The sequence below is a fragment of the Symphalangus syndactylus genome, chromosome 6 (assembly GCF_028878055.3).
Source record: "Symphalangus syndactylus isolate Jambi chromosome 6, NHGRI_mSymSyn1-v2.1_pri, whole genome shotgun sequence".
Taxonomy (NCBI): Eukaryota; Metazoa; Chordata; class Mammalia; order Primates; family Hylobatidae; genus Symphalangus; species Symphalangus syndactylus.
In genome coordinates, this window is record NC_072428.2 from 113550706 (window position 1) to 113564150 (window position 13445).

At 37.2% G+C, this 13445-nt stretch overlaps 1 protein-coding gene across 3 annotated transcripts in view; it reads left to right on the plus strand.

Annotated features, from left to right (window-relative positions):
* The window catches only part of ASB15 (ankyrin repeat and SOCS box containing 15), a 77108-nt gene that overhangs the window by 41577 nt on the left and 22086 nt on the right, over positions 1–13445 (plus strand). Inside the window, exons 3-8 of one of the 3 annotated variants that reach the window (XM_055283845.2) lie at positions 4452–4524; positions 7176–7363; positions 9928–10036; positions 11651–11703; positions 11794–11925; positions 13004–13162. In XM_055283845.2, coding sequence (XP_055139820.1) covers positions 9930–10036; positions 11651–11703; positions 11794–11925; positions 13004–13162 — 451 coding nt within the window. In that variant the 5' untranslated portion in view covers positions 4452–4524; positions 7176–7363; positions 9928–9929. Of the gene's footprint in view, positions 1–4449; positions 4525–7175; positions 7364–9927; positions 10037–11650; positions 11704–11793; positions 11926–13003; positions 13163–13445 lie in introns of those variants that run through there. The other 2 variants (XM_063642182.1, XM_055283846.2) reach the window with 2 other exon arrangements.

Below are 13445 nucleotides of genomic sequence, written 5' to 3' on the forward strand. Positions count from 1 at the left end.
AATAACAGGTAATGTTTACTGACTACTTGCAACACGTCAGACACAGTTAACCAGGCAGCTAATGCAGGCAGGTCAGGTTTGAACAAAGGTTCAACCATTATAATCAACTGCCTCCAACAGAAAGAAATCAATGGCCTGTGCATGATTTCAAAACAAGATATGAAAAAATGCAGTGACTTATTATTATTTGAATCAATTTTGAAGGGAAAAAAATTTGACTTGAGCACCAGACAGGATTGTTTGTCATGTTGAACAAAATACATTATGCCAGGAATGAATATTTTTGGAGAGAATATATGTATATATATTTGTATATGAATATTTATATGTATATGCATAAGAATAATACTTTTTAAAATGCTCAACATCCCTAATCATTAGAGAAATGCAAGTCAAAACCACAATGAGATACCATCTCACACACCAGTCAGAATGGCTACTACTAAAAAGTCAAAAAATAACAGATGCTGGCGAGGTTATGGAGAAAAGGGAATGCTTATACAATGCTGGTGGGAATGTAAATTAGTTCGGCCACTGTGGAAAACAGTTTGGTGATTTCTCAAAGAACTTAAAGCAGAATTACCATTCAATCCAGCAATCGCATTTTTGGATATATACCCAAAGGAATAAATCACTGTACCATAAAGATACATGCACATGTACGTTCACTGCAGTGTTGTTCACAACAGCAAAAACATGAAATCAACTTAAATGCACAATGACAGTAGACTGGATAAAGATAATGTTGTACATACACACCATGGAATACTAGCCAGCCATAAAAAAGAATGAGATCGTGTCCTTTGCAGCAACATGGATGGAGCTGTAGGTCATTATCCTAAGCAAATTAACACAGGAACAGAAAACCAAATACCCCACGTTCTCACTTACAAGTAGGAGCTAAACTTTGAGTACATATGGACACAAAGAAGGGAACAACAGACACCAAGACCTACTTGAGGGTCGAGAGTGGGAGGAGGGCAAGGATAGAAAAACTACCTATGAGGTACTATGCCTATTACCCGCATGACAAAATACTCTGTACACCAAACCCTTGCAATATACAATTTACCTATATAACAAACGTTAAGATAAAACTTAAAACGAAAGTTAAAAAAATACTTTTTAAAAGTCAAGAGATATTATTTTTATTGTTACTATAAGTAATCAATGTAGTCAAAATGTTTTTTACTCACCCTACAGCTCAACTGCACAAATCAAAAGTAGCTTTTTTATTGTCTATAATTGGCCTCACCTTTCTCAGGAGCCACTACTCACTTATTAATGGAAAATAAACTTTTGGTTTCATGCAGACAGACACAATAACTTAGGTAATGAAGCCTCTGCTTGGATGATTCAGATAAATGAATTGCTCTTTCAAATTTCTGCTCCTTCCCACGCCAAGAAACTCTCTTCACCAAGTTCTACCTGCTTTCCTGTACATTTGGGCAATCTTCTTTCTTCTCGAGAGTTCCTGGCCTGCTCAGTCCTGAGAGGTAGATGCTAAGCTTATTTTCCTGAGAGGGCTTTGTAAGCTTTGACTCTGTAAAGTCCACCTTAGTTTCCTTTTCTTGTTGTAACTGGTGGTGAAAACTCTTAAAATCTACACCTTCAGCAAATTTCAAGTATACAATACAATATTGTTAACTACAGTTACATTGTTGTACATTAGATTTCCAGAAATTATTCATATTTGTACCCCTTGGCCAGCACCTCCTAGCCCCAGGCAACCAACATTCTACTCTTTTTTCTATGACTTCAAATTTTTAAATTCCACAGATAAATATCACAATATTTGTCTCTCTTTACCTGGCTTGTTTCATTTAGCATAATGTCCTCTAGGTTGATCCATGTTGTCATAAGTGGCAAGATTCTCTTCTTTTTTAAGGTTAATAGTCCATTGTAAATACACAGTACATTTTCTTCATTTATTCATCTGTCAGTGGACATTTAGGTTGTTTCTATATCTTGGCTGCTGTAAATAATGCTGCAACTAACATGGAAGCGCAGCTATCTCTCTGAGATAGTGATTTCAATTCCTTTGGATATATGCACGCAGAAGTGAGATTGCTGGATCATAAGGTAGTATTTTTTTAAATTTTTGAGAAACCTTTGTACTGTTTTTTACAATGGCTATACCCCCAAAAAAGATAAACTATGTGCCAGAATGGATAGTTTACTTAGCTTGATAGTGGTGAATATTTCACAATGTATACATATGTCGAATTATCAAGTTGTACACGGTAAATACATATAATTTTAAATTGTCAACTATACTTCAATAAAGTTGGGGGAAAAATCCATCATAGTTCCTTAAAAGTGGTTAGTCATATCTGGTTAAATAAACATCATACTTAAACTGACACTTCACATATAATGTTAAATATTCTTCAAGTATATGAATTTTAATAACTGTGTAGTATTCCATTTTTTTATGTGTATAATAATGCCTTATACAAATTTCCTATTTGGGGACATTTATGTTGTTTCTAATGTTTTGGCAATTTAAACGCAGCTGAGATAAACATTCTCACATACGCATCTTTTTTTACATCTCTGATTATTTCTTTTATTTATTTACTTATTTAGTTTTTGAGACAGAGTCTTGTTTTATCACCCAAACTGGAGTGGAGTGGCGTGAACATGGCTCACTGCAGCCTCGACCTACTAGGCTCAAGCAATCCTCCCACCTCAGCCCCCCAAGTAGCTGATACTACAGGTGCCTACCACCACATCCAATTAATTTTTGTATTTTTTGTAGAGATGAGGTTTCACCATGTTGCCCAGGCTGGTCTCAAATTCTTGAGCTCAGGCAATCCACCTATCTCAGCCTCCCAAAGTCCTGGGATTACAAGCATGATCCACCAGGCCCGGCCTTCTGATTATTTCTATAAGGTAGATTCCTAGACGTAGAATTACAGACAAAGGAAAGGGCTTTTAAAAATAATTATATCACATTAGCTTGTGATCAGGGCACGTCTACTAGTAAGTTGTCTTTTCATGGGCCTATCTTCCTTTACTCTTTGCTATTCTGTAAGTTTATATTCCCCTAGAAACCCATGAGTTTGTGAGTCTAAAGCTCCTTCCTAAACTGTTATGAGTGTAGTCCTCAAAAGCTAACATGCATCTTCCCACATTTCTGTTATAATTAAATTTGACTTGGAAATCAATAGTAAGGCATAAAAATTTCTTTTTTCTCTATTTTTTCTTATCGTTCTTATTTTATTTTCTTTAACTAGTCCTCATACTAATTTCATTAAAATTTTTTACTTTTGTAGTATGAAACTAGAGATAAACAAAACTACCAAATAGGTTCTATCGTTAGTATATTTACATAGAAATTAAGCATCAATCAGTGAAGCCCCGAAATTTGAAGAGAATTCGGCAAAAATATATCTGTGACCTATAAAGGAAATACAAGGCTAATTTTAAGAGTTGTGTGTATTTAATTATACAATTATTCATTCATTTAGTAAATACTGAGTTTTTATCACATGCCAGATATCATGTTTAGTTTCTACAGATCATTTTGCCTTTTATATCTTTTTCTAAAATGTTGAGTTGTGTTTCTTTGAAGTAACATAAAAGTAGCACTTGTTTTTTGGACTAAGATTGTTTGTGTGTGTGCATGTTTTCAAGGTATCAGAAGAACATACTTTGCTGTTAAGAAAGATGCTATTTAAACTGATCTAGTTCTCCCCATCATGCTTAGGATTTCTCTTCAGTAGAAAAGGCAAATACCATAAAGAAGGAATTGCTGTAACTTATTGCTTGTAAGTAAAAGTTACCTGTGACTGTGGGGTAAAACCCAATTCTGACAGAGTTACACTTCCATCTGAAATTTTTGGGGAACTAGTTGATTCTGTTGTTTAAATCATCCTAACGAATCCATTCATGTGATTTGCCACTTTGTGCTATGCAATTCTTAAAAAATAAGCGTTCAGCCACCAAATAAAAAGCAAAGTTATAACAGAATTGTATTTATATTGATTTCTCCACATCTTTAAAAGTATGCATACAAGGCCGGGCGCGGTGGTTCACGCTTGTAATCCCAGCACTTTGGGAGGCCGAGGCGGGCGGATCACGAGGTCAGGAGATCGAGACCACGGTGAAACCCCGTCTCTACTAAAAAAATACAAAAAATTAGCTGGGCATGGTGGCGGGCGCCTGTAGTCCCAGCTACTTGGAGAGGCTGAGGCAGGAGAATGGCATGAACCCGGGAGTCAGAGCTTGCAGTGAGCTGAGATTGCGCCACTGCACTCCAGCCTGGGTGACAGAGCAAGACTCCGTCTCAAAAAAAAAAAAAAAAAAAAAAGTATGCATACAAATGATCAAAGTGCATAAAAATGAGAATTAGTATTGTTTGGTATAAAACAACTGTATTTTTTTGACAGTACCAAAAAAAAAAGAAAAAAGAGAATGTCTTTTAACTCTTGTCCTTCCTCTGATAGGATAAATCCTGATGATTCTCTCAGGGACCTCTGGCAGATGAGCTCAACACTCAAGAACCATTGCAGCTTCAAGGTAAAAGAAAAATTCCCAGGGAATCAGTGTCCCCCATTCCACAGAGCCAAAACCTGCATCTCCCTCAGAACCCTAGGGTTTCTATTTGGGCTGGCCTTGGATAAAATTGTAAAGAAAACCAAATTGTATTCTATTGCCCTTTTCTTGTCCCTTCGTATCACTTCCCACTAGGTCCTAGCCTTAAACTTTATGCCATCTTCCCAGCCTCATGGTACTCCAGTAACTATCCCAAGACATCTTGGTTCTAAACTAGGGACCAATATGTTGCTATCTAAATTTTAAAAGGGACACTGGAAGATGGAATAATAAGCCCTAAAGGACAGAATCTCTTGCTGATGCAATAGAATGACACTGATGTGACAGGTGCTGGGGGCAGTGTGTTATTTATGGACACAGAGCCCTTCCTTGCACCATGGAAGCAACTGTCCACTCTGCTCACTCTCAAGGCCAGCCTTGTTTAGGACTCACAGAGATGGTTTCAATTTTGTTATGCCCAAGACAGAGTGTGAGGGTAGGTGGGGTAAACAGATCTGCATGTAAGCAGGAGTAAACCAACTAAACAACTCATGAGGAAGAAAGTTGTATTCGTCCTTTTTCAGGGAAAGGGAGAAACTTGGTTCAGTGCTGTGGGAGCTACTGTATTTCAAAGGAAGCTCTGACAGGTGTCAAAAATTTATCAGCCACCTTTACAGGAAGGCATTAGCTCAGATCATGGTTTGGAGGCAGTTTAGCAAAACCGATGCAAAAAGGTGTCATATACTCATGTTCACTCCTGCATCATATCTTGCAACATTATCAACCTCCTGACCATTTCAGTCAGGCACCAACTGGTACGTTGATCCTGTTGTTTGGACCATGATGTTTAGACTCCAAGGCAAAAAGTACAGAATGAAGGCAAGCTTAGGAACCTCAGACCACCCTAAGTAACATAAAGCCTCATTGCATGGAGCCAAAGAAAAAGATTTATGTGTCCCTGGAAGCTATTTTTTATTTTTGGAAGTGATTGTCATCAAAAGCTGGCTGTTAAAAGCAAGATCACAGTGTTTTCTTTTAAAGGCAACAGACTGTGAGATATTTTCCTCTAACTTCTGAAAGACCTTAAAAGTGAAGGTATTGCTTGCTCGGTCCAGACTCTACTTATTAGCTCTGGGACATTTGATGGGTCATTTAACCTCTTGAATCTATAATACCTACAATATAGAATTGGAATGAGAATTTAAAACAAGGTAACGTATACAAAATGCTTTGCACAGTGCTTGAAACAAAGCAAGTACTTGATAATTTATGGTTATTATTACTATTGCCAAATGTATCAAAAAATTTACATGATCACCAAAGTTCCCTCTTCTCACTACCTGAATTAAGGATTTAACATAGCCTATCTGTAAAATAAATTAATACTTATTGATATCTGAGGAATATATTTGGCATTTAGCATTTAGGAATCCTTAATTCAGTGGTTTTTTACCAGGAGAACATGAAAAAACCTCTGAGATTCCATAAGTTCCCTGAAATTGCATGCAAAATTTTGAGTGGACATGTCTCTCTGGAAGGACAATCCGTAGCTTTCATCAAATGTTTTCATGACCCTAAGCAAGGTTAACCAGTGCTTTAAATGAAGAGGCTGATTGTACAATATGATTGCATCAGTTACTTTGTAAATCAGCTACTTATGGAGAACAAATGATTTATCTTGTGGTCTTCTCTAGAACAACATTGAATGTTAAATGGCAAATTATTATTAAGAGTCAATTTCTCCAGGCCGGGCATGGTGGCTCATGCCTGTAATCCTAGCACACTGGGGGTCCCATCTCTACTAAAAATTCAAAAATTAGCCAGGCATGGTGGCCAGTGCCTATAATCCCAGCTATTCGGGAGGCTAAGGCAGGAGAATCGCTTGAACCCGGCAGGGGGGAGATTGCAGTGAGCCGAGATTGTGCCATTTCACTCCAGCCTGGGCAAAAGAGCAAAACTCCATCTCAAAAAAAAAAAAAAAAAAACAAGCCAATTTTCACTAGACTGAGAAGTGGGATACCCATAAATATATCTTAAAGATGTCAAAATATTGTCTGACCTTTCCTCATGCTTCTGAGTAGTGCTTTATAGAAATAATTTCCCATAGACTGTTGCTGGCCCTCAGGTGGGATTGAGTCCTAGCCACTCAAGGAGGTTTAGATAAATAAGTTTTTTTTTTTGGTTTTTTGTTTGTTTTTTTTTTTTTTTGGTCGCCCAGGCTGGGGTGCAGTGGCGCGATCTTGGCTCACTGCAAGCTCCGCCTCCCGGGTTCACGCCATTCTCCTGCCTCAGTCTCCCGAGTAGCTGGGACTACAGGCGCCCGCCACCACGCCCGACTAATTTTTTTGTATTTTTTTTAGTAGAGACGGGGTTTCACCGTGTTAGCCAGGATGGTCTCTATCTCCTGACCTCGTGATCCGCACGCCTCGGCCTCCCAAAATGCTGGGATTACAAACGTGAGCCACCGCGCCCGGCCAGTTACTCTTATTTATGAGATAGCACAGGCTCCATAGAGAACTGAGCTGGTCTTAGATACATAAGTTACTCTTATTTATCTAAAGGATAAATTTATGTGAGGTTTAGATAAATAAGTTACTGTCCTCTTGCCTTAATCGTTGTGTCTTGATGTCTTTAAGTCCATTCCAGTAATGCTCCTTTGATTGACTGTCTGGCACCTTAGTACACCTGCATGCAGATCTTCACTTCATCTCAAGCTTTCAGGAAAACGCTGGAGACACCTGTGCTAGATTGGAGTTGTTCTGCATAGAAAGTGTTCCCATCATTTTCACCCTACTGTCATTAGAGATACCAAACAGGAACCTAGGTAACTTCCTTTTTGATAGTAGGAAAAAAAAAAAAACGTTAAAATAAAATACTTTCCACAGACCAGCTCAGTTCTCTATGGAGCCTGTGCTCTCTCATACACTGAAAGCCCAAATTTCAAACAGGGTTAGATTTAAGCTGGTGATTTAAATAGGTGAAAGGCTCTGTATCCTATTACTAATCCCAGAGCCATACAATCCCCCCTATCACCCCAGTAATATCACTGAGAAAGTCACCAGGCAAGGCCACAGGTTGAACTTTGTCATCTACTGGTGCCGGCTGACAGACTCAATACTTGTCTGCTAGTAATGAGTCAACAACTTTTATTCCAGTGACCACTGACCGCAGCTGTTTGCTATAGTTGACAAGGAGTAGGAATAGAGGGAAAAGACAGAACAAAGAAAAGAGATTTTGTTTCCTCTCAGAAAACTAATGGTCCGAGTGAAAACACAAACACAAGTATGTAAAGAATTGTAAAGCAAATACAGAATGAGTGAGTATAAACCCAGACACGGGAAAACATTACATAAGAGGAGATGTTCACAGATTAAGATGGCTGGAGAGGAACTGAAGAATTATACCAAGAGTTTCTATAGGAGGAATGTCTCGTGCCAGCCTTGACACAGTGCAAGCCATGGATGGGGATCAGCTGGAGGGCCTCGTGAATAAAGAGGAATATTATGTAAAAGAACAGAAGAGAGAAATGAAGCGAAGCACAGAGTGAACCATCAAATTTGTTTAGTTGGAAAAAAAAGAAACTCCATATCCAACGGAAATGGTCAGTTCTAAGAACAAAGAAGAGCCTGAATTATATTTCAATGCTCACTTATTAATTCATTAATTCATTTATTCGACACATATTTAGAGAGCACAAACCAGGAGATGATGCTTCTCTTAGCACTGAGGTCACAGACTAATTCCCTGCTTTTACTGAGTTACATTCTAAGGAGAGGAGACACACAATGAGCCAATAAACAATAAATTAAAAAACAAAATACCATTTACGTCTATGTGGTGAATAAGATCTCTAGGGTGCCTTTTGAGGAGCCTGAGATACCACAGTGTGAGGGAACATGCTTGGTGGAGCATGGTGACTATCTCGTGTGTGGTCTCTGAACATTAACACTATTCTATACCTTTTGTTCTGAGGTAATATTAAGGCCACTGCTATAGAACAATGAACAATTAATCATAATATTGCCATCGAGTTCATACACAGTCTCTCCACAGGTTAGAGGCCTTGGATGTTAGCAGGTATAGAGTTTGAGATTATCCAACCTTGAGGAAGAATGAGAAGAGGTCAAGCGTGTGTCAACTGTGTTTTGGAAATTGCCTGCAGAGCACTCTTTTGTTTTTCTCTCATTCAGAAGACATACTAGAAAGTAAAATTTCATATAGAGACTATAAAATGCTTGAAAAGTACCATCAATCAAAGATAATTTCATATTAGCCAGTCAACTCAGCTGTAGAAATTTTATTTCTATATTTACTAAATGTCCTCTCAAAATAAAGCAATTGATTCAATAGTAAAGAGTAAAATAGTAAATTCATTCTCCTAATTTGATATTTGGGATAAATAAGCAAATGAAGACTAATCTACATTTTTCTGTATTATCTTCAGGGAGATGGGCCAGTCAAGAGCAGTGGCTTGTAATAGAACTGTGTGAGGGAGTGAATGGGAACTCTATAGGAGGGCTGGTTTCTGGTCTATGGATGAAGTTAAAATGGTCCTTATTACAATGTTCAAATGATGCTCTGAGACCAGTCAGACTTTGAAGCTGACCATCGCTGGTTTGTGAAGAATGTAAAAGGGGCCAGGCACAGTGGCTCACACCTGTAAACCCCAGCACTTTGGGAGGCCAAGGTGGGCAGATCACAAGGTCAGGAGTTTGAGACCAGCCTGGCAACATGGTGAAACCCTGTCTCTACTAAAAAAATATGAAAATTAGCCAGGCATGGTGGTGTGCACCTGTAATCCAAGCTACTCGGGAGGCTGAGGAGGGAGAATTGCTTGAATCCAGGAGGCAGAGGTTGCAGTGAGCCGAGATCACGCCACTGCACTCCAGCCCGAGCGACAGAGCAAGACTCCATCTCAAAAAAAAAAAAAAAAAAAAAAAACAGGGAATGTAAAAGGATGACTGTTCTCCATTACAGCCACTATCCATCTTATCCTCATTGGATCAATTTTTAAGCTTTCAATATGTTATGTACACACTCTCCAAGAAAACTGAGGGACCAAAATTGGCATCAATCAGAAGCTCAGGAAAAAGTGAATTATTATAAGCCCAACTGCAGTCATTACGGAAAAAAAAAAAAGTCAAAAGTTAGAAAGTGCAAATGCTCAAAGGGCAGGTCATTAAAGGTTTCAACAGTTAGACCATTTAAGTTAATAAAATGGACCTCACATGTAATGTGGATTAAAATGTTACCCGCATTTGTATTTGTTAACTAGGGAAAGGAAAATGCATTTTAGTTTTTCACTATACATTTTTCATGTTTACTCTATGTACTGTTTTGGGCCATTTGTTGATAATAAGAACTTGTCTCCTTCAGAATTATATGCAGGAATGGATACTAATGATGACCCTGATGAAGACCATCTTACAAGTTATGATATTCAGCTAAGTATTCAAGAATCCATTGAAGCCAGCAAGACTGAACTTTGTCCTGAAAGGTAGTAGTCAAACCAACTATCCTCAGCAAAATTTCTTTACGGCATTCATTTTGTTGTAAGATAAAATGAATACCGTTTCCTAATTCCTCCTCTAGGAAAATTGACCTTTCCTTTCTGATAGGGAATCTAACAGCTTTCCAAGGGCCACTGCTCATAAGTTTTAGCAATCTGATCTTCCACAAATCCTCACCTCATGTGGAAAACAGGAAAAACCCTATGTGGAAAATTCCTAGATGAATTTGGTTGTATAGAATTGCCTATTTTCTAAATTAATAGAGATTCAAAAAGGGCAATGAGTAATTTGAACATATTTGCAAGTACAGTTTATACAACAAATATACAGACAGGTTGGTATACAGAGGTCTGTACACTCTAGAGCTCATTCGGCTACTGATTCAGCTAACCCTTTATAGGTAACATATTCCACCGTTGTATGTTTAAAATACGAAGAATAATGCTAAGCCACGTAGCCCATTAGTTAATGAATGAGAGAAGAGTTGTGGGCTTTTATATGACAAAGTAATATACACACTACCACCTGTTTGATTATCTACTATCCAAATGACAAGAACTTATAAATTGAAATACACCTAAAAGTGATGTATTATGTAGGTAGGATTTATTGAGTCTAAAACTGCAAAAGTAAATTTCTTTCTTAAAAAAACACATTATACGTCTGACAGAAATAAACTAGTTTACCTTTACTTTTTGTTGTAGTGTTTAAAATCTTGTATTCTGGAATTTAGTCGTACTTTTGAAGAGATCCAGTGTTTAAAAATTGTTGCTTTTGAGCTTTGAAAAAATAGATGTAGTACATTGAAATTTCTGGTCTGGAATTTCTCCCTTATCTCCAACAAGCTTTAGAACTTTAGAGCTCCCTGGAAGGCATTCACAACCCTGGTATGCTAGCAGATGTTTCTGCTTAACAGAGCTAAGTAAATTTGTTATGGAATTCCTTCTTTCCACTTAACAAACACACACACCAGAAAACTTCCATGAGGGTTTAAATCATGACCTGCTGGGCCAGTGGTTGGGAGTTTGTTTAGTAAATGCTCTGCCTATTTCCACTTGTGGAACAGTTGATTTAAAACTCGCATATGTAGTTTAGACCATAAGCTCCCAGGTAAGTATCTTATTAGCATTTATTAAGTTCAAAGCAATAAACATTTTTTGAGCATAGAGTTTTTAAAATTAGAAAAAGCCCTAGAGATCTTTCTATTAATTCCATCATTTTGCAGATGAAGAACCCACATCCAGAAAGGCTAATTGGCCTCCCCAGAATCACAAAATCAGGCTAGGAATTGAACCTAGCTCCTCTGACTCTGACTGTAATTGTTTACGCCTTTTGTATTGCTTTGAGCTATCTCAGAGAGAGCATTGTAATCTTCTATTTTGCCATCTTCACTAATATTCTTAGATCAATGCATCATAAATATACTCTGTGTCTGACTCCCATACATTTACTTTTTAAGGAGATAAAATCAATTGTATGCATCTCCTTTGGATCTTGATTATTAAAATTAAGTTTAAAAATGCAATATAAATTAAAATGTTTGGTTCCTTGAAATATATCACTAGTATCTAGTATAAATATGATTTTTCTTTATCTCATAGATTTGTATCCCTAAGTGCTCAAAACAGAAAACTTGTGGAGGCCATAAAACAAGGTAAATGGGTGTACTATCTACAGTGGGATGGACTGGAGATTCCACCTTGCAAAAACAGAGATTAGTCATCAGTCCATGTGTTTAATTTAGGTCACATTCATGAGCTCCAGGAGTATGTAAAATGTAAATATGCAATGGATGAAGCTGATGAAAAAGGATGGTTTCCATTGCATGAAGCTGTTGTTCAACCCATTCAACAAATACTTGAGATTGTTCTGGATGGTAAGAGAACATAAAGCGTGTTTGACCAAACCAGAGCAAGAATGTTAATATGTTGATGTTATAAGTGTTTTCAGTGAACATAACTAGCAGAAAGAAAAGGCAGATTAAAATATTATTTGGAATTTGAAAAAGGCAGCACCTGCATTTTAAACTCAGAGTACAAAAATTAGGACTTTTTTTGACATTTGGGGTTTACCTTTTGCATCCTTTTACCTATGAATGAGACACAGGTTGGTGGAAAGGTGTGGTTATCACATAAAAGTGATAAAAGTTTCTATATATCATGAATTGAGTCATATATAACACTCTTTTCTTTTGGAAGTCAATTTAAAATTTTTCATTTTGAACTATCTCTTGAGTTAACAGTTTCCAAAAGATTCTTATATAGTACAACAGGGAGTATGACAATATTCGTCTTTACATTACATTGATTGTTTTCATAATGTAAGCATTAAGAAATATTGTGGCAAATCAAGCCACTGTTAAATATTAACAGTAACTTTTATGTTCTAACACAGTGTCTTCACATCTCAGCATCTTACAGAACACTTTTGAGAGTGCCCTATCATTCAACTTCCACTGTTGCATGACAGCTCTATGTTCTGGGAGATACATACTTGATTATTAGCCAGCCATCTAGAAAACTAGACAGCTAGACAGACAGATATAGATGATGTTAATGATCAGTTTGACACAATGATACCTACATTCAAATACATTCTCATTCCCACATTCACAGGTTTCATTTCACAAAAAACAATTTCAGTTAAAATATAAATTATAATATGAAGGATTGAAGCATTGTTTTTGTAACGTATCAAGAAATGAGACTTAGCATGCCATTTTCAAAAAGCAGCTAGAAACAGATTTTGGTTTTCTAGCTGTCAATTTGATTAGCAAGTCCATGTGCATCTACTTTATCCCCACTGTCATTTGGTAAACTTTTGTCAAAGTCTTTTCATTTTCATCAATTGACTTTGTTCAATCTGATATATATAATATAGGGGTTGCTCTGATTTGTGTGATATCCTATAAGTGAGTATTTTCAACTTTTCAACATAATGCTTTCATGTCACAGCATCCTATAAGGCACTTTGGGAATTCAAGACCTGTGATGGAGAAACACCCTTGACTTTGGCAGTCAAAGCTGGTCTGGTGGAAAATGTAAGAACTTTATTGGAAAAGGGAGTGTGGCCCAACACAAAAAATGACAAAGGAGAGACCCCCCTTCTGATTGGTAAATGATCTTTTTTTCTAGAACTTTTATACTTTGAAACAAATAATAAGTATTTATTGGAAACCACCGTATAATGGCTAAAATTGTGGTCTCAGCTGCTTCCATTCCCTGAGCTACTTGCCTAACTCCCACATCTTCTGTCCTGTGATTTCGTTTTCCTATCCCACAAGGATGTCAAATATGAAAGATGGCTATATCCTTCAGTATCCAGTTGTAGAGACTGCAACTAACCAGGAGGGATCTGAATTAGTTTTTTGAAGCCAGAGATAGCAATTTTAAAGGA